Source organism: Crocodylus porosus, unplaced genomic scaffold (assembly GCF_001723895.1).
Source record: "Crocodylus porosus isolate Cpor-Errol unplaced genomic scaffold, CroPor_comp1, whole genome shotgun sequence".
Taxonomy (NCBI): domain Eukaryota; kingdom Metazoa; phylum Chordata; order Crocodylia; family Crocodylidae; genus Crocodylus; species Crocodylus porosus.
The window spans coordinates 18502309-18524953 of record NW_017728911.1 but is presented as its reverse complement, the minus strand read 5'-3'; the positions used below and the strand labels follow the sequence as shown (position 1 = coordinate 18524953).

Here is a 22645-nt window from a genome sequence, read left to right as displayed (position 1 = left end):
ATTGAACCAAGGGCAAGTCACAGGGGCGATGTATAGGGGGTGCATGCGGGTGCATGTGCACTCCCTGCACATGGCAGAGCACCCCCTGCAAAAAGGCACCGCCAACTCTGTCAGCAGCGCATGCAGGTGGTTGCTGCTCACCACCCCATCGCCGGCACCACTGCTGGCATTTGCAGGCAGTCCACAATTTTCCATGGCCGCCGCTGCCATTGCCAGCAGTGCCTGCAGGTGGTCACTGACCCCTAGTCAGTGCTTGCCACCACCGACAGTGCCAGCGGCATCTGCGGGAGCTCCCCACTCACTGCTGCTGGGCTCCTGGCACTGCTGGCACAGCTGTGCCCCCCCAGCCACTGGGGGCACACACCATTCATGGCAAGTCATGCCTGACCAACCTGATTGCCTTCTATGATGAGGTGACTGGCTCTTTGGATGTGGGGAAACCAGTGGATGTGGTACACCTTGATTTTATCAAGGCTTTTGGTACAGTCTCCCAAACATTCTTGTAGCGAGCTATGGAAGTACGGGCTATGCACAGCAGGGCACTAAATGGTGCCTGCTACTTTAAGGATGAGGCTGCCTGGCCAGAGAGCCCTGCTCAGTCTGCAGGGCTCTCCAGCTGTGGGTTGCCGAGATAACAGCCTAAGGAGGGAATAGGGAACACCTGCAGGAGCCACATGCCCTGCTGGTGGCAGGGGTTTGGCTTAGGTAAGGTACGGACTGAAGTCATCCAGGGGAAGCCCTGGCAGCCACCAGAGAGAGAGAGCTCCTGCAAGTGGAAGTGGTTGGGGAACTGATGCTGTCTACTTTGTTCCCCAGTGCAGTGGGACCTGCCTAGGAACATCCCAGGTACTTAAGCTAGAGAGAATGCAGTAGAGAAGGGGCATAGTATTTGTGTTGTAGATGATAGACAAGTTACAGCCTGGAGGCTTTTGGTTTGCATTTCTGTTTACATTTGGAGGACCAGGATAAGGCTAAAAGGGGAGGTTTGGAGGCCTCATTTTGTGCTCTAGAGCCAGAGGGGCTCAGACACAAGGGCTCAGGGAGCCCACAGAGCTAGAGTGGCTCAGGGATGATCTCAAGTTGCAGCAAGAGAAGTTTAGGTTAGATATTAGAAAGAACTTTATCATTAGGACAGTAGTAAAACACTGGAAGAGGTTACCCAGAAAGCTGGTGGACTCTCCATCCTTGGAGGTCTTTAAGACCTGGCTAGACAAAGCTTTGACTGGGATGATCTAGTTGGTTGTGGTCCTGCTTTATGCAAAGGGTTGAACTACATGACCTCCTAAGGTCCCTTCTAACTCTAATTTTCTATGATTGTACCCAGAAAGAGAAGCTAGTACTTGTTCACTAAGTAGATTCCCCAGCTCCTGAATTCAAAAACCCTCAGGCTCTGTAGAACACATGGACCATTCCTCTACTGCAGAGCTTCTACTTCTTCCCATAAGGGGATTGCTGAAATTCAGAGTTGAAATCTGTGGATGCTCTGAAGAAGATTATTTCCAGTGTGTTTTCCCAAACATGAGGAAATAGCCACTGCAGTATGCAAATAGCTTGGGCTCTTGTTCTGAATGGAGTCATGTTTATACTATGTTTACTGACAGTCATAAAACTATTCCATCACTGGGGAGTGTACTGTGAATCCCAACACATGCAGAGGGCTAGTAAGGGTCCAGCTAGCCATCTGTACAGCAGTATAATTTGATAGTTACACAAGGAATGGGATTGGCATTAAATTTAGAGGCAGGTGTTCCTCCACTTAGGAGTGCTTCTAGAAAGCAAATGGTTGAAAAGAAATTGGGAAATTATGTCAAGCTACAAAATATGATAATGGCAAGGTGAAGTACGGGAAAGATGAACATTGCCTGAGTTAAAATAGTCATTTCCTATGTAGCTGCTGACATGTGCTATAGGGCTTAAATTGACACTGGTTTTCTGACAGCATAGCCTAATGTGAAATCAGTGTGGAACCATAAAGCAATAGTGACTCAGATTCATTGTTCTTGTGTTACTTTTAAATGTCAAATGTGCCTGATAAAGCTCTGAAATATTTTACATAGTGTGTAACTTAAAAAAATCAAAAATACTGCTCTGCTCAAATCATACTATTTAATACGATAAAAGAAAAATAAATTGAACCTTGCAACTCCATTCCTCTTTCAGGTGAAGGCCAGAGAAAACAATGGGGGCTGTAATAATCAAAAATTCAGATGTTGTTAGGCTGACGAGGAAATCAAATTGCAGAGTTGAGCCCTGGGCTGAGAATGGGCCTCTGTCAGAAGCCCCCAAACATTTCAGGGTGAGGTCTGTTCAGGTATGATCTTGTGTACAGTTGGAAAAGTTTCAATAAGGGAATATTTCAAAGGGGGAGCAGCTGTTACCTTCTAGTTATCATGTGTGGACAAGCCATGAAAAATACAACTGTAGTAAAACTGCTTCAGCTTTCGCATTGGCTGGGGTGAGGCAGCGTTAAAGTTGGAGCAGTCTTTTATGTCTGTATCCTTCGTCCACATATGACAATTAAAATGTAACGGCCGCTGTTCCTTTGATATATTCCTTTTTGGAATGGCTCCAAATGTGCTTATTTGGAGCCATTTCAAATCGCCCTTAGTTGGTGATTTCACTTACTGAGGAAAAGAGCAAATTATACTGTTTTGTAGGGCGGTACGAAGCTTAAGGCGCTGATTCAATTTGGAGGAGATCTGGCTCAGTTTGGCAGCCGAATTTCCAAATCCAGTTTGAATCAGGAGACCAATAAAAAGGTCCAAATTGTTTTGAAGCCATGTTCAATAATCAGGGAACTGAAAACCCCCTTAAGTGGACTTAACTAATCAAGTTCTGGTAGAATCTTTTTAATGTAATGTAACAGCTATCCCAGCCAGGCCTTCAGGATCTCTACTGATCTATCTCTGTCTTATTTGTACTAGATTCAGCCTGTTCCGTTTCATCCCAGTAACAGGCTTGGCTAGACACTGGGAACACTACCATCTAGGTTTTTGACTCATGTGTTGAACGGGAATTGTGACTGAAGAGACCTGGTGAAGGAATTAAACCTTGCTTTCCACTGTTAATCTATGCCCGTTGCCACCCCCACATCTCGTTTTGCTACGTATAGTTACTTGTATTTATAAATATAATTCTAAACAAGGTAGCTGAGCAATAGCAACTCATTTCTGAAAGGAAAGCAAAGAAAATGCACTTTCTTATTCCTATTCCCTTTTCTTCCCTGTTTTGACATCCTGTAGCTTTCTCTTCCCCATCCCCTCCCTGTGTTGTTATAGCCATATATTGTATTATCTGTATAGAAATACAAATGCCTCAGGGTGGGCTACAAGTTTGTAAAGACCGTTCAGATGTACAGTATGAAGATAAAGCAGTGGTGTGAGCCAGATAAAAGGAAAGGAAGCAAATGGAGCGAGGGTACATTATTGATGTATTTCACTTATGCTTCTTATTTCATTGCCTATTTCTGACAATCATGCCATAGGTCTGTATGGCCATACTGAGTACTTGCAGAGCACTATAAATATAGCCGTGTCTCCCTTTTGATACTATTTTTCCATCATTAGTGTTCTGCTGGTGGCTAACTACCAGAATTGTTGTTATCTCGGTTATGACCTATATCATTAATTCAGGCTCTATTTATCTTTCTCTCTCTTTTTTTTTTTCCTATCTTTGTCTTGGCGTATGTCTTTAGGGTGGATTTTGTCACCTGAAATAGTATTGCCTCAAATATATCCTTATAGGGCGCTTATCCACATGCTGGGGGGTTAGTTCTCCCTGCATTGAAACAGTGGGTTTTTAATTGTGTCGATTTAAAAACCCACTGTTTCAACTTACGGACTTCCATTACTGTGAAGGAACATTGATGGCCCGGTAAGCTCACACTGCCACAGGCAATCTCCGCCAAAGAAATAAAGCAGTGAGGGGCCCGATTTCCACCCCCCACCCTCCCTCCCCGAGCCCGCTCACCTCTCCCACGAACTACAGAGATTTTAAAAAGCACAAAATTTAAGGCACGTCATGTTCATGTCAAGTCATTTTATATCTACTTACTCAAGTAAGGTGAAAGATTTCAGTGTAAGTGTTCAGTGATTACTTCCCAGGTCTCCCATAAACACTTGAACTTTAATCGGTGGCCATGAAATTTATCCAGACAACTGACAGTGTGCTTACTGATCTCTGCACATAACCACTGAAGCAGATCACATCATTGTGTTTCTGTTTGTCAGCTTTCCTTTTCTTTTAAATGCCTTGCGTTTTCAGCTCTCACCTGCTCAAAGGTACAATTTATTGCAGTTGAAAATAGTCTGCAAGTGAAAGGCTAAATCCTAGTAATGTATCTCCTTTGATCAAATGATCCTTCTGACATACTTTTCTATGCTGTATAGAATTAGGACTTGAATAAATTAGAATATTTAAAATGTGTTTGCTACAAGTGATAAAAATCCTAAATTATCATTTACAAGCCTTTTTGAGGCTGAAAATGACAATTGTACTACCCAGATTTGAAATCTGTGCAAAATCATGTATGTGACAAATCATCCTCTCTGACAAACAGTTCAAACAAAGAAGAAGAAGAATTCATTCCAAAAGTCTTATTAAACACTTTCAGTTAAATATGCTTTATGAAAGCTATACATTATTAGCACTTCTTAAAATTATTATATGCTTAAAATCTGCTTCAAACAAATACAAATCTATTCATATCTGTCTTATTGAATTACTCAGTGATTTTTTTTTTTTTTTTTTGCCATGATTGAGGCAAAATGTTACTGCAGTATTTATGGGATCTGTTGTGCTTTCCCAGATCACTCAGCCTCCCAGGATTTTCACTAATAGTTTTAACTGTGTCAGGATTGCAGAATCTAGCTGTGTGGGATTTCTAGCATCAAGGACTGCAGTAGTGCTCGAAGTCTGGCACTTAGCCATCTTGAGCATTCAGACTCAGTGGATTTGGAACTAGCAAAGAACATGTACTTTTTATTTATAATAATAATATTCTGGGGGCTGGAGGCGGGATGTGGAAGGAGAGAGAAATGTTCCAAAATATGTATTGTCAAAATCTTATATGCCTATAAGGAAATTCTGAATAATTTTGAATAGAATTTCCAAACCTTCATCTGAATGTGAAGCCAAACCTTGAACCTGAGAAACCTTGTCACTGTGCACCTACCTTCTGATTTCTGTTTTACTGAATCCATACCATCAAGTACAGTGCAGATTTCTGGATAGTAGCTTATGATGTATATTAGGCTTCAGAGTTCAATTAATCTATTTTACGATTGTTAATTTGTAAAAGGAATACGTGACCCAAGGTTTTTTTTGAAAGTTCCTTCAAGTTTTTGTTGTTGAAAAATTTAACCCCAGAATAATTTGAGGCCTAGTACATCTTAAAGTAATGACAAAGTAGAGTAACCTGTTCTTGAACCTTTTGCTTGTGGAAGTTCCCAGAATAAAGATTTTTTTCTTTTATCAAAGAGAGAGAGCTGGATGTGAATTCCCAGAGACTGAGTCATTCAGGGGCTCAGCTCTACAAAGTGCTAAACATTTTGGCTTCACCCAAAAAAACACAAAACAAATTTAATCATGTAAATTGTCCCACTGAAGTCAACTACTAATTGCAGATGCAAGGGCTCAGTACCATTTCTTAGAAATGGAATTACTCTATCTATCCATCTATCTCCAAGCAAAAGCTATCATTGAATGATAAAATGTTCTCTATACTGACTTGATTAGGCTGTCTGAAGTATATTTGCTTGAGTCAAATCTCGAAGTTGTTTGAAACCGGTACAGGTGAGATCAGAACCATTTTTAATACTTCTACTCCTTGTTTCCTCTTGCCAAAATTTGCAACCTAGTCACTGAGATCAGCCACTTAAGTTTACTGGACAAAATTTACCTTTTAGTATTGGGCATATTACAGAAATCAGATACATGATGATAAGTAAGATGTGAAGATAATCATTTAAAGTGCTTTACCTTTTATCCTCACAAAGTAAAGATTGGTTACAGTGTCATAAAATAGCCCTGTAAACGATTATAGGACTGTTCTGTGAAAATTGGTTTCTGAAAAGTAGTAAGGATTTTGTCCATTAAGACAAAATGTAATTGTGTACTATCTGAACATTTTACAGTTCCATCCATATAATACTTTTTCTCTTATAATTAAAGAGAATTGGCTTTTTGGGAGGCTATTACACTTTGCCTTGAGTTAAAGGAAACTAGTTTACTTTTTTTTATCCCCTATTAGTTACCAGCAAGTGCAGTTTAATTGGCCCTGAAGGGAGCTTTTAGTTGTTTCCTAAAAAAGAACTGGCTGACTCCCTTGTACAATCCACTTTACAAATTGCTGTTGCTTGAAAGGATGCTAAAGAAAATTTGTGTATAAATACAATTGATCATTTACCCAGTTTCAGTTCATGAGTCCAACTTGCAACATTTCTATGCAGCTGGACAATATACTCCAGAACAATGGAAGTAAGTTATGCTATTTATTATAATTGGTCAGTGGGTGAAGTTTAGCCCTCCTATGTAATGATCAGAATTTACTATCTTCAAGACTTTCAATATGATTTATGTTTGGGTTATGAATATATTGCTATGGGATGACTTGGTATCACAAAATACAACACCATGCTGGCTACTGATTGCTACTATTTTTAGTAAAATTGGAGCACCCAAATCCCCAAAAAGGTTAGCCTTTGTAACTAGTGCTGAGGAAATGTGGAAGATTGCTAGTTTATCCTTTCCAGACTATGTGAAGAAATGCATGTCAGTTCTGCTACCTGTGTCAGTCAAGCACCTTTCACAAGCATATAATTTAGATTAAAGAAAGAAGTAATTTCTGTAAGTGAGCTGGGCAAATTAAATAACTTCACAGCTAAATTGCTCCACAGCTTAATTTTAGTGGGAAGTGGTTTCTAAAAATATGAATTATTTCTCAGGAAACTGAGCATAAACAAGTAAAGTGAGAGATTCAGCAAGATAGTTCAATTTTCTATACTTTAAACTGTTGGCATAAGGGACTGACTTTGTTTCAAACTATATTGTGTGTGTGTTCATGTTTGTAACCAGGACTTTATACTGTAAAAGAGTCTGTCACATTGGGTGGTTGCTCTCAGAACCTGTAGATGTGTGCCTGTCTCTTTTTTTTTTTTTTTTTTGCTCTTTCATATATTAGATCAGTTGTTCAAGATTTCAAACAAATTAGCTAGTTTTGTACAAAAGTCTAGAAAATTGGAGTTTATTATGTCAGGGTGACCTCTTCTTTCCCTCTCTCCCCTTTGTGCACTTGCTGTCTGACACGCTTGTGAATAATATATGTGTGAGAAGAGCTAGGAGCTGTCATCTGGCACAATATAATGGCTTATTCTGTGGATTCTAATTACTAATTATTCTAATTATTAGTTTGGATTTAGACTGCAGCTTCATGAGAATTCAGGTTTGACTCCAACACATCTCTAATACTATGGCTTCCCAGTGGATGTTAATTTAGTGGCAAAACTCAAATGTGACAAATTTTATCTTGTATCCTCAAAACTGTGTATCCTGATAGGGATCAGAGGACTCCACATTTCCCAGGTCCATGGGCCCTGGTATGGAACTGGCATGCATGCAGCCAGGGACCAGGGACCCCAGCTGCTGCATGCACACTGGCATGGGAGGATAGTTTTGTAATGAATGGTGCTGCATAATTTCCATCCTATAAAATTTATCTGGGATGGGCTATTGAAAAGGAAACTATATAACATGTATACATCTTAGAAAAAAATGCAAAGGTGGTCAAGGTGACAATTATAACAATGTAATTCCAGGTACACAAAACTGTAATACTAAATGTATATGTAAAGAGCATCATAGCGATGAAAAGAGATATGCTATATATAATATTTAAGTAAAAAACTATAAACAATTTAAAATGTTAAAATCGTGATATAGACTATATGTAAGTATTTTATATGATGCTTTACTTTAATACATACTTTATTACCAGTAAACAAATTTTATATTATCTACTACATTTGAAGTCCATACAGTTGAGATACTAATACAATGATTATTGGCCTTAATGTTTTTTGGTTTCCTTCTAGTAGAAGAGAATAGTTAGAATATAATTATTTTTATATGCCCCTGAAAGGTATTAAACATGGTTTTACTTTTCTTTGTGAATAAAGTAATAATTGTACTCCATGATGACTTTTATGAGCATTTTCTACCTTAAAAAGCATATTTATTATGCTAATGGATACAGGTGTATCCAAACTAAAAATTAGACTGGAACAGCATTAGTGTAAAATAACCATAAACATCTCAAATGTCTAAAAAGGCTTTTATTAGTAGATGTGAATCACTATATAGCAAAACATCTTTGTACTTGTCAAAGTATATTTTGATGATAATATTACAAGAAAACTAAGTTTACATATTACTCAGCTTCTGCTGTTCCTTTTGTTCTCTGTAAGCAAGCTAGAATTGTAACATTTTATTCATAACATTAATAGATCTTTTAGATATTAATTTGTCTAACCTATATTCCCCCTCTTCCTGGTTCTCTTTCAGATAGCAGTTCTGTGGATGAAAAGGTTTAAGATCACATATTTCCATAAGGGGTCATGTATTTTGTTGATGTTTGTTTGTGACTTATTTGATGTTTGGTTCCTTCATTTTAGTTGTGAAATGTGCATGTTTCCTGGCTTTCCATTCTTTTGTTCTCCTTTGAGTGTATTCCAAATGTGTTGCATTTATAAACAGGATAACCCTCACTGTTGTGCTTATCATAATTGCCAACACAGGGGTCTGCTACTGTCAAACATGATATCTGGATTTTTGCCTCTGACTAATTATCATCTACACTGCATACACTCTAGGATTTAAAGGGCAGCAATATTTGAGAAGCAACATCTGGTATCTTTTCCTGGGTTTTACCAGTTTTTTTTTTTTCACTAAATGCTGAATGCTAATAAAATCAAAAATCACTGTAGCTTTGGCCTGGAGCTGACCCTGCTTAACATTTTTCATAATAGGTGTTATGTATGATGCAGTTGAATCCAGGATGCATTGACCAACCGAGTAACTATGCTTTTCATTCTTCATTAAAGGCTCGAATAGTAAGTGGAAGTTCTTTGGATGCTTCCAAACTTTATGCAATCCAGGCATTTGGTGGGTAAGTACTTTTGTAACCATAAATTTTGTTATATATACAATTTGGTTTCATAATATTATTCTTCGTTTTACTCTTTGAATCTTGCTCTTGTGATCAAATATTGTGAGAAAATATAATTGCTATAACAGGAACATGAAATAATATGTTTCACAAGTCCTCCCAAAGCAAAATAAATTGATTAAATAATTGCCTGAATAAGTTCATAAAAAAAATAAAAACTATTATTTCAAATCTTTGCATACCAAATAAATGGCCTGCAGTTTTTGAAGCCATATGCTATATTTCAGTCATGAGTCTGAAAGTTTACTGAAATGCAGTGACATTACAATATTTGAGTTCTAGATAATGAAAAATGTTTGTCACCTTGTTGATGAAGAAATTAACATGACAAAAGCCTTCTTGATTAATAATCTTGAATTCCAATCTAACGATCAACTTCTATTTTGAATCCCACTATCCATTTTCAAGTCAATACTCTGTCGTCAAAAAAACAATTTCATTGTAAGTTAATATGCATGCAGTATAACTGATGGTTTAGGTGGTCAGAGTTTTCCATGATTATGTTGTGCTTCAGGCTGAAAGTATCCAAAATATTCTACTTTGCATGTCTTTGATACCATTTTTCCATTCTGATTTCCCTTGCTCTCTTTTTCTAAAAACACAGTGTTAATTCAATTTCAGTATATTTTTTTAACATGTTTCCCAGGCTTAGAATCATAGAAAATTAGGGTTTAAAGGGACCTCAGGAGGTCATCTGGTCCAACCCCTTGTTCAAAGCAGGACCATCCCCAACTAGATCATCCCAGCCAAAGCTTTGTCTAGCCGGGTTAAGGAAACCTCCAAGGATGAAGCCTTCACCACCTGTCTGGGTAACCTGTTCCAGTGTTTTACTACCCTCCTAGTGAGAAAATTCTTCCCTATATCTAACCTAAACTTCCCTTGCTGAAATTTGAGAGCAGCTGACTTGGGGCTCTGCCTCCCCTACATTCCTTCCACTCACCAATCATAGGTGTCAAATGTTCTCTGCCCTTCTTCACTGCTCCAGGTCCCCAACCAGGCTTGCTCAGAAATGGATGAAGGCATGCAGTCTGACTCAGCTGCATAATGTCACAGTGCTGGTAGGTCCAAGGGCATTCTCTGCTACCAGTCTGCAGGCCCTTTCTCCATGCCTGCTTCTTCGAGCCGTCCCCTGCTGCCTTCCCCTCCAGGACCCAGAGTCAATAATAATAATAATAAAAAAACAGGAATAGGAACAAAGAATACAAAAAGAAAAGAAGTAAGATATCTCTCCTCCCTGCTTTCCCCTAAGGGCTACAAAGGGAGAAATTACAGGGAGGGGACCTGGTCCCCCAGCTCTGCCTCAGCAGGAACCCTGCTCTGCGGGTGCCACGCTGCTCTGGCACTCTTCAGTCCACTCTGCTGCCAGGCTCCACCTGCCTTGTGCCAGCTTCCCAGCTTCCACCCAGTGCCTTTTTCAACCCTGTGTGGTGGCATGCAGGGTTGACGTCATCACCTGTGTGTTGCCCAGCCAAATGGCCAGTGTGCTTATAAAGTGGCAGAGCTGTGCCATGCATCATGTCAGCCTGAGTTCTCTCACTTCCACAAGTAAGTTTCTTGGGTCCCTCGCTGATTCCTGTCCATCTTCCTCCACTCCCAGCAGGTCCTTCAGAGGGCTGGGTGATCATGCCCAGTCCTTGTTGACACACTGTTATTAAGTACCCTCTCAGTCTCCCCTTTTCTAGACTAAATAAGCCCAGTTCCCTCAGTCTTTCCTCTTCAGTCATGTCAACAGGCCCCTTCATCATTTTTGTCACTCTCCACTGGACTCCAATTTGTCCACATCCTTTCTGTAGTGGGGGGTCCAAAACTGAATACAGTACTCCAGATGTAGCCTCACCAGTGCTGAATATAAAGGAATAATCACTTCCCTTGACCCACTGGCAACACACCTACCAATGCAGCCCAGTATGCCATTAGCCTTCTTGGCAATAAGGGCACACTGTTTGCCCATATTCAGCTTATTCTGCTCTGTAACTCCCAGGTTCCTTTCTTCGGAGCTGCTGCCTACCCAGTCTGTATTGGTCCATGGAATTGTTCCGTCCTAAGTGCAGGACTTGCACTTGGCCTTGCTGAACCTCCTGAGATTTCTTTTGGTCCAATCCGCCAATTTGGCTAGGTCACTCTGAATCCTAACCCTACTCTACAGCCTATCTACTACTCCCCTGAGCTTGGTGTCAAACTTGCAAACTTGCTGACGGAACACACTATGCCATCTTCCAGGTCGTTAATGAAGACAGTGAACAAAACCAGCTGCAGGACCGACCTCTGGCTGCCAACTAGACATCGAGTAATTGATTACTACTCTGAGCCAGATGCACCAGCCAGTTTTCTATCTACCTTACAGTCCATTCATCCAGTCCATACGTCCTTAGCTTGCCTGCAAGAATGTTGTGGGAGACCGTATCAAAAGCCTTGCTAAAATCAAGGTATAACACATCCACTGGTGTCCCCAGATCCACAGAGCCAGTCACCATGTCATAGAAGGCAATCAGGTTGGTTAGGCACAATTTGCCCCTAGTGAATCCATGATGACTGTTCCTGATCACCTTCTCCTCCAAGTGCTTAGAAACAGATTCCTTGAGGAACTGCTCCATGACTTTTTCAAGGACTGAGATGAGGCTGACTGGTCTGTAGTTTCCTAGATCCTCCTTTTTCCTTTTCTTAAATATGGGCACTGTTTGCCTTTTTCCAATCATCTGGGACCACTCCTGATCAGTATGAATTTTCATAGATGATGGCCAATGGCTCAGCAATCGCATCAGCCAACTCTCTTAACACCCTTGGGTGCATCCCATCTGGCTTCATAGACTTGTATATGTTCAGCTTTTCTATTAGTCCCTCACCTGTTTTTTCAGCACTGAGCTCACTTCCTCCCCAAACTGTGCTTCCCCTTGCAGTAGTCTGGGAGCTGACCATGCCTGTGAAGACTAAGGTAAAAAAAATAAATTGAGCACTTCAGGCTTTTCTCCATCCTCTGTCACAAGGTTGACTTCTGAAGGAGGATAACAGTAAGAGGTATAGTAGAGATAATAATTCCTGTTAGATAACTCTACACTATAAGGAGACTGCCCAGTTTTTAATTAGTTAAATGACTCCTGTATTGTTTGTCATACATTGAAGTTTCCTTCTTTGGCAGGTAGTAATGTCCATTAAGAAAACAAAACAAAAAAAGAGGATCATAGAAGGTTTTGAAAGCTTTTTCTTTTTGAGCGTATTTTTAGAAACGCAAATCATTTTTTTAAAAGAAATATTGAACATCATTGTTATCTTGGCTTTTAACTTTGCAATAAAATAACTATATATGCCTCTTGGTTCCTGATTCAGACGGTCAGATCCTTTTAATAGTTTAAGTGTATTATGATATAAAGTACATAATTCTATGGAAGTTTCCTTATAAGACAAGAAAGATGAAATTTGTACCAAAACAGTATATCAGCCCTTTTTTCCAATCATTAGAAATTGCAGACTTTCAGAAAATGCCATTCTGTAGCATCTAAAATCTCTTTTATGTGTACTGTAGTAAAAGACAGGAAATAAATACCTGTATTCCTAAAAGCACATTTGGGGATTACTGAACAGAGTTAACTATAGAATTGTTCCAGCTAAGAACTGCTGAATACTAAGACCCTACTTTAGAATTTGGGCCAATTCCTTAGGGCCTTGTTATACCTTACTCTGAGCTGCACAAATATTGATTGGTGTTAGTGCTAGCTTGGAGTTTGGACCAGTCGCACCCTTAGTCTGTAAACCTTCTCTGACCCACCTGCAGAGCTGTGACTTGCCACTAGAGGCCTGGTGAACAGGGACAGGACTAGGAGCTAGGATCTGTAGCTTTGAGGACTGTGAGCTGTAACTGTAAGTTACTGCTAGAGGGTTGGTCAACCAGGACAGGCTTCTGTCTCTGCTCTACAGGCCAGGATGTAAGAGATCCTGGGATACTGGAGGACTTCAATCAGGGCAGTACACCTGTGGAGACCTAGGTAGTGGGGATCAGAAATAATCCTGCCTTGGAGTGGCATAATTTTAAGCCACATAACAAATGCCTAAAACTACTTTAAAGTGCTAATGTGCAAACAGTCCAGGGTTTAAGAGCTCCAGGAAATGCCCAGAATTACTGTCTAACAAGGCCCTCAGACTCTCTCAAATGTATAAAGTAGTGTTACATTATCATAATTGGGAGGATCTTTTCTTCCGAGGACAAGCAATTCTTTTTAATTAAGCAAAATTAAGACACACTGAAGATAGAGTCAGGTAAGAGCTAAAAGTCCTCTATGCTAAAATTTTGAATCCCTTTCCTCTTATTTCTTGTTCAGATAAGATTTTTACAAATTCTACTCTGCACTGGCTCTTCCCATCTCTTTAAAAACGTTCAAGAGATAAAAGAAGATTATAACTGCTCAGACTTTTTTCTTTTGACCCAAAGTCTGCTTCAGTCCAGTGACCTAACAGCATGTTGGCTATGGAGGGACCCAAATGATATCTCTAAGCTTGTAAATGTTTAGCACTCTCTAGACCTCACCCATATGACCCTGTTTCCAGACCAACCTCCAGTCCTAGAGCTCAAGCCAGTCAATTACAGACATGAAATCCAATTACTACATCCCCCTGAGGTTTCTGAACTTCCTCTTTTCTTACATGGCATGAAAACCCAACAGCTAGTATTACTGACTCATTCCTTACCATGAATACATTTATTTTTCCCAAACCAAAATGCTTAGCAAACCACCCCCAAGAGTCCAGTATATTTCTTTGAGGTTTTTTCCCCCATAAAACCCAAGATATTTCTTGTACACCTCAGACTACTAATATCCTCTCCAATACGTAACTGGCCAAAGACTGGGCCCCTGTTCAGATACTCCCAAATTCACCAAGACAACAAGAATCCTTTGTGGAATGCTTTGCCTGATTTGTACGTCCCCTTGAGTAAAACCTCTCTTTTCAACCCAAGTGGTTCTGTACCTATCCAAGATGATGGGAAGCCAGCAAGTGAGGTCTTTTAGGCAGGGAGTGAGGTCTTTTAGCCTTGGCCCCATCACTTTTCCACTCCATATTTGATCCTTAGCAAACTAAATTGGTGAACATATATGAGGCAGAGCCAAATCCTGGATTTTGGAGGCCTTTGTGCAGTCTCTAATGTCTCTTATGACTATAAATAACAGAAAAGAAAAAAAAAAACCCTAGAAACTCAGCTGCAATAAAAATGAGGTAGCTCAAATGAAATCAATGGAGCACTTCTTTGATTTATGCCAGTTGGGGATCCAGCCACTCATTTCACTGAATCTACTGAATCCATTGGAAAATGGAAATCATTCAGCATATGCTCTATTGTTTAGAACTCCAGCATAAAATAGTTAGCTGGAATTCCCTTACTGAAAGAAAAGATCAGTGGGAAAGATATTATTTGTGGTTAACTGATTTGGGGAAGCACAGATTTCTTTTCTGATAACACCACTGCTCTGAGGTGCCATTGTGCAAGTAACAGATCTTACTGATCCAGAGGAGGTAGCCTATTTGTTGTCCATGTCCAAAAGGCTTGTTGGAGGAGGAATAGAAAAGTGGACAAGGGAAGGTTGAAATATCTTTTAACTTTTTGATATGTAAGTTTAGAGGGGTAAATGGAAAATGGGTTTTGTGTGAACAAGGCAAAAATGAATGTCAGCAAATAGATCATCTATTCCAACCCTCTGTTCCAAGACAGCATAAACTGTCATCTAATCTCTGATCTTCTGGCAATTTTTTCAGTGTCATTATTTAATGGAGGATGATTGATATATTTAAAGTGAGTCACAAAAACAGCAACATATTTAAACCTGATAAAAATGAATTGCTGCAGGGGAAGGAACTCCATTCACAAGCCTCAAAAAATTGCCCAAATAAATCATAACCTAAGAATATTTTTATGATAAGCATAAGCCTCATAAACTTCTGCTATGCTAGATGATCAGAGATACTTAGTTTCCTCAGGTCTTTACTCCTTATTACTTTACATAGCCAGTACTGGACACCATCCTGCACCTACCTTTTGGATTCGGTTATCATAGGTGTGTGACCTACCTGCAACATCACAACTACTAAAAATTCGAGATGGAAATAAATCTCTTAAGCCCATTCTTCCACTAGCACAGAATTGCTCTGGAAATGCATTTTCTATCTTTTATTCCTAGCCTAACTTTAATTATTGCACTTTTCCCATTTACATTGAGAGACTATTCAACAATCTAACTCCCATCCACTTAGAGAAGGTTTCCTTCATTAAAAGCTAGGTTTTCCTTTCTTTTAAAAAATAAAAAATAATGAGAGCGAGAGAAATGCAACTTCAGCCTTTTGGTACTTAGTAGAATACTTCTATTTAATCATATTGCTCAATTATATTGTCTATAGTCCACAGAAAAAAGTAAGCCTGATTATTTTTAATTTATATTATTGGTTCATACAAATAAGAAACATTTAAAACTATATGCTGGATAGTTAGCACTTTGAAACATAGAGTGTGATTAGGACTGCAGACTAAATATTGATTCATATGGCTTCAGAAAGCTCCATGGCCACAGCAGACTTTGAATTCTGTGTTAGGTCTTGCCAGGCCTTTGCTACTCGCAATGAGAATGTCTAAAAGATAGGTGTGCTAGTGCCATCAACTTTGTTGCTCTATTTTCCTTCCTGCCTTCTTTGGTTTCTTCCTTCCTTCCTATTTCTACTCTGAAGAAATGTAAATTGTGCAGATCCTCAAATAGCATAAATCACTATAGTTTCACTGAAGTTAGATACAGAGATTATGTTGAAATTATGTCAACTGTGGATCTGTCCAGTACTGCCTTGCAAACCTTCTATTCTGAACTGTTCATTTCAAAATGTCCAAGTTATTGAAAAAATGCCTGGGACTTTCTGTCCTCTCATTCTATATATACACAATTTATACATTTGTTATAATTTCCAGGTATAGAATCTTATATTTGGAGGTCTGCCTTGAATTTGTCTCCCTCCCACTGCCCCAGCAAGGAAAATAAATCTGGGGGGATCAAGTAGAACCTCTTGCCCTCTTCCCCCACAACTTCTTTCCCCTGAAGACCCCCCACCCTTACTGACAGAACCTGCTCTCCCTGAGCACATGGAAATGAGGGCAAATTTGAAAAATGCTGACTGTACTATGTGTACCCATAGACTTTGTACATTCAGAATTGATACATTTTGCCTTTTTTGAAACTGCTGCATATTTTAGCATAGGTACTCCATAAACCCACTTTTAAGCAGCACTTTTTTATACCTACTTCTATATAGTACAAACTATGCACGATATTAGACCAAAGCCAAAAGGCTCATCACTTACTATATAGTTCACTGGGCTGGGCCCAGCAGAGTCAGCAGCATTTCAAGCCACAATGACCCCACAGCTCAGCACTGCTTACTATGTGTGTATGTTCCAGATACACTTCCCCCCAAAAAAGGATCCATATACTAATTACTGCCCTGCTCATAACTGAAACTGGGTGTTCTTGTCACAAGTTCTGGGATGCTCCAAATTTTATATGCAGATGAGGCACAACAGCTCCATGTCATGGAGAGCAGGGCCACACTAATCATATACAATAGGCTGAGAGGTTTTCCAGACCTTTAAGGCTGACAAAGAAATAGGAATTGCTGGAAATGGGAAAGAAAGGCATAGTTCAGCTATGGTAATGAAAAGGAAGTCAAAATGCATGTAATATAGTGGCTCACCATACCGGCAAAAGAGTCAGTGTTGAGGGGGACTGAGCACTACCATATATCATACTCAGATAGGGTGCACTGGTCTGTCCCTGTGGTGGGTTCCCACAGCTTCTTGTTCTCTTGTGTGCTAAGATAATGTGGTGGGGGCACGGGCAATACCAAGGTGGTTTTCCTACTGGCTGGGGAAAATCATGAACATGGCAGAGGGTTGTACCCTGGCTGAGGTAATGCATCATTAGTCTCCTAATTTCACTTCCAGTGGGAAGATCTTGGCTATGTGCTGACTTTATGGAAATAGGAGACTCCTCCCTAGCTTGCTCCTGCGGCCATATGGCTGAGGACAAGCAAAACTCAGGGGCATCCGAACCCCAAGCCTCCAGGCTTGGGCCTGCATGTAGGATGGCTGCCAAAGGATTTGGAAGCATCTGAAGCCCCAGGTGGGGGTGGAGGATGCTTGCTGGTAGAAGGGCCACATATGGTTCTTGAATAACTCATTGATTTGGAATTGATTTGGCTGACTTGATTTGGGACATGAAAAATGTTCCTTAAACATAGAATAAAATAAGATCTCAGCCTTCCCACAAGCTTAGTTGGCTGCATGCTTTATATGTAACTTAGTTACATTCCCACCCCTACCCCTTCCTTCTATTATGTAGCCCCTTACTTGGGTCTTCTGTATATTTCCTTCTGCCTTGAGCCTTGTCACCTAAACTGTAACATTTTTGGCACCAAAGGGAGGGTGTCAGGGTTGACTCTGGCTTTTCCAGTGCCAGTCTGCTATTGTAGTACCTGCAGGCCTAGTGCCACTTCCCTCCTAGGGAAGCAACTGCCCAATTTTTAAAAAACCTGTGTCTGAACACGCACGGCTCCCAGCAGTGTGTTTGCCCAATATGGGCCACGTTCTTCATAATTGTGCTCAGTGTTGGATGTATTTAATCAACTTCATAGATGGTTTCCAATCCATTACTGAGCACATGCTGCTTTTGGCAGCAGCTTAATGATAGACAGCGTATTTAATGAGGTTTTCTTTAATACAAATATAAGATGAGGAGTTCTTTTCCCCTTGCTGATTTTAGGGGGAAGAAATCATCTTATATTTGAGTAAATATGGTAATATTGTCCAAAGTCTTCCTGTTAATCAGTGACAAATATTTCTGCTTTTAGAAGAGTTGATTTATTCAGCAAGAGCCTAGTGAAATAGCTAGGGAGATATTAAGTCAGAGAAGGCCTTCCACTTTAAAAAAGGAATTATAAAAGGTTAGAGTTCAAATCTTTAAAATGAAAATGTTCCAATTTGTTTTATGAAAGTCAGAAACCTATTGGTTTTTATTTTTCCCAGAACTGTGAAATCTCTAGAGGTGAGCCCTCACTATTGATTAGAATAGTGTCAGTGCTATTCAATATTTGAATTCTAGTGTTGAAAGCCCACATTGATGGAGGATGGTTTAATTAATAAAGCTCTTGTCAGATCCTAGTGCCACCACAAGACCACTGGTGGCACTGAGGTTTGAGATTTCTTTGTTTTCTAAGGTTGCAATTAACTGAGCAGTAGTAGATAGAGATTTTTGTAGGTGTATCTTTAAGACATGATTGTTCATTGTAGTTAGAGCAGGTATATAACAGTCGCAAAGAATTCAGCATTGCTTAACATCACTGTTGTTTTTTTGTATTCCTGAAATGTGACACAGATAATCATGATTAATAGCTGAGCAATAAGATTGTTACTGAATTTCCCTCAAAATATCCTTGGTCATTGTTAACATCATCAATGCCAAATAGAACAGGTAATGTTGATTTGGGGTGTGTACATACATTCACAGGAGCCAGTTTAGGTTTAGGCAGCTTACTTTAATGCAAGCAAGCTGCCTAAACCTAAACTGGGAGCAGCACATGCAGTTTTTGCTGCTGCCAGGAGCAGCACAGGCAATCAGAGGTAAGTAACTTTGTGGGGAGGGGCATGGAAAGGAGGGAAGGGAAAGGTCAATCCAGGGGGCTAGTAGGTCTGCAAATGGGGGGTGGGGCACAGATGGTGGTGGGTCTGCAAGGGAAGTTCCTTGGTCTGGAAGCAGAGTAATCAGGGGCCCCAGTAAAGGTTTGGGGGGGCGGGGAACAGCACAGCCCCACGTCTGGGGCAAATAGCTAGGTTTTCCTAGCTTCAGGGCTGTGCTGTAAACACATGCAGGCCTTCACTAGACTGGGTTACCCCATTTTAGATTGGGTTAACCCAGGCTGGTCTAAAATTAGTTCACCTACTAAGGGAACTAACTTATATTAGGCACACCATTTTTTGAGTGAACACCCCCCTGGCATTTACATAGATCTAACCTTGTTTAGGTATATCTAAATGTAACACACATACTTTTGGTGTAACTGATATTGTAAATATGTCATTTTAATCAATATATAAGTAGAATTTTAGTTCAGACATTCCTGTGTTTGTAATTACTCCTTTCTTAGACTTAGACATATTAATAATATAATGCTTGTCTATTGCTAATTAGCATACAGTATAACCTCATAAATCTAGCATCCTTGGGACTGTGCACCTGCCAGATATGTGAAAATTCTGGATTTTTTAAACCAGAGTAGTGGAGCAGGGGGAGGGGGGAACGGCGGCCAGTCCTGGAGCAGCAGCAGCATGAGGTGGTGGATGGTGGCGGCAGCCGCCACCGCATACAAGCTTCCCCTTCCACTGCTCTGGGACTGGCTGCTGCTACTCCCCAATGTAGTGCATTTTTTAAAAGTGCTGGATTTTTGAGAATTCTGGATTTTTTTAATATCCAGATTTGTGAGGTTATACTGTATATCTTAATAAAGCTGAATTTAGTTATTGTGACTTTTGTTATATTATCTTTGACTCTGATGCTGCAAATGCTTATCTTTGTGCAAACTTAGCTTTTTACATAAGAAGTCTCATTAATGTCAAGGGAAATTCTGCATGTGCAAAATTAAAGTTGTTATATGCATGTGTTTGCAGGAGCTGAGTGTAAAATTTGAATATTTTTTATATTTTTTTTCTATGGGCTGGTTTTATCTTATGCATTGCCAAATAGAAGAATATTTCTTATTTGCTAATACTGTATGACTTCCTTTATGATGCAAGCTATTTGTTCATCTTTAGAACAGTTTCATGAACCATTCAAGTTCCACTTAATTATCAGGCATAAGATTCATATTGTTAACTGGCTCTTTCATCAACTTAAAAATATATATTATCTTTCTCCATGGTTGATCTCCCTTGAAAATAGGGTGTTACTGATTGCTGTGGTTTTTGTATCTCTGACATTTTTAACCATTTGTATGTTTCTGGTAATTTAAAAGCAGTAGGCATCAGTGCCTAGCATTTTTAGAAGAATCTCAATTCCTAAGGTGTTGATTTTCAGATAAATTCCTGCCTTTTTTAATCTTGTTTTTCCCTTCATCTTCGCATTCATCAATTGGATTCATGCTGCATGTTTATCAGTGCAGCTGAGTGAACTATTTATAGTAAATAATTTATTCAGTGAATGTAGCCCTTCTTTGCTGTTTGTGAATTTATTATGAGACTTTGATTCAACAAATTTGTTCATTATTCAGAATTGTTGGATAAACACTGTACATAAATGTAATTCAGCCCGTTGGTTACTTATGAACTATTTAGCCTTTAACAATGTCCTATTTTTGTTTGTCATGTCAGAGTGGTTATATATTTCACATGGTATGGTTTCTGTTGCCTGATTGGATAGCTTCATAAACAAAGATAGGAACTTGAAGATTTGAAGAAAAATATATTTCTGTAGAATCAGTTGCACAAATATTCAAGACATACTTTCCAAAACATCGTAGAGAATAACTGTCAGAGAAGGCTTGTATAGTTCACCTTCATGCTAGAGCCAAGACTCCAGTGGGTGATAAGAAAAGAGTCTACAAGTCAGAGTTCAGTAGTTAAGTAAATCCAGGGGCATGAGCAAGAGGCAGATCTAATACAGGGTCTTCATAAAATCCTTGTGCACAACCTAAGTTATTAAAGTTTAAAAATGCACAAGGACTTTATGAAGATCCTGTATACTGGGTCAAGATCAGTTACCTAAATTTTACCATAAGGCCCAAGGGGTCAAAAGCCAGAGGCCAAAAGCCAAAAAAAAAAATCCAAGTTCAGGGATTCACTAAGAATCATGAATAAGGAGACCTGAAAGCAAGAGCTAGGAAGCAGGAGGCAAGACTAAGTGATTATGAGCAGGTCAGGATCTACTTACAGACTGGAAGCCCGCAAATCAAAAGCTGGAGCCAATCAGCTAGCTGAGCAAACGTTGTCTGGAACCTAGCTAGGACAGTTCTTGTAGCTCTGCTGCAGGGATGTTAAACATATGGCCCACAGAGGCATGTCATCTGGCCTGCAGGTTGACAAGACTGACTGGGAATTCAGGGGTGGAGCAAGCAGGGATAGGATCTGCTGCATGGGACCCTATCAAGGTGTGTGGTTGAATAGTTGCATCCCCATGACACTATAATGGGTCTTAAACCAGGCAAGGCGACTTAGACAAGATTGTCCTAAACTAAAAATAAGTTTAGTGAACCCTAACAGATACAACTCTAATTGGAACTGAAGCAGCAATAGCAGTTAAAATTTGAGGTTTGTAGCTAGTCAAAACAGAAGTTCACCACCCCATAATATTATGAATGCAACCTCACTGGTTGATTAAGCTGTGAAGTCTTGTCCAAGGCTCCTGGTTCCCACATCTGATGTCAAGACAGGATCTTGGATCAGTGACAGGATCTCTTCAGGCTTTTTTTAGGAGTGCTCTGAAGGGTATACTCTCTCACCTCTCTTTATATACCATATAGCTGGCATTTCTTAATACATAAGATTAATTTAAGTCTTCCTCCTCATGCATATTAATAATCTTGCTTCTGTTTGCCAAATACGGTTATCTTCAACTGAACTTTTCTATTCTGAGGTAATCTTGTCATTCTTAGGTGGGGGTAAGTTTTGTTCCAACTGTTCCTTGTTTGCTCGGGTTATATTTATTCAATTTAGTTAACCAACTTTCTGATCTGTTTTAAGTTAGGGACAGTATTTTTCCAACTGCTCCTTTCACTGGGTACATGTCTCAACCACAATTCAAGATAAGCTTGCAGCTTGAGCTAAGTACAAAGGTCAAACCCAGGCCTGAAGGCCTCTGGGTCCCAACAAGTGACAGCTGAGTTAGTTGCCACAGCTCCCTGGTGCTGCTTACTCTGCAACCACATCTCATCCCACTGCAAAATATGGGTCTAAAATTCTAAATCCTACCCACAAGGAGCCCTGTGGTCGTGATTGAGCCTGGGAAACTCAAACCAGTTTGACACACCTGTTCCAGTGGATGGACTATATAGTGCATGTCCAGATGAGTGTGGTCATGCACTATGTGGCACTGCAAACATAACGCACAGTCTAGTGTTCTTCATGCTGCAAGGTCATGTTTTTGCGTGGTTTTTTGACCCCTGGAAACTGGGGTGGAAAAAACCTGGTGTGACACACGCTCGTGCAGCATACCCTGCTGAAAGGTGGAGCTGGGCGGCCTGGAGCTGAACTCCACTGCTGGCCAGCCTCTGCATAACATTATCACTGCAGCTGCTGGCCCGGAAGGCCCCCAGGGTCCCAGGTAAGACTGCTGGGGCCAGCCAAACGTGGCCGTGCGGTATGTTTGTGGTACCACATACCATATGTTCAGTTTTGCTCCATGCTGAAACAGC

The 22645-nt window shown here is 40.1% G+C and overlaps 1 protein-coding gene across 1 annotated transcript in view; it reads left to right on the top strand.

The window, feature by feature from the left end:
• The window catches only part of UNC13C (unc-13 homolog C), a 517638-nt gene that overhangs the window by 56303 nt on the left and 438690 nt on the right, over positions 1–22645 (top strand). The window contains exons 2-3 of the mRNA XM_019533546.1: positions 8560–8582; positions 9099–9163. Coding sequence (XP_019389091.1) covers positions 8560–8582; positions 9099–9163 — 88 coding nt within the window. The remainder of the gene's footprint in view (positions 1–8559; positions 8583–9098; positions 9164–22645) is intronic.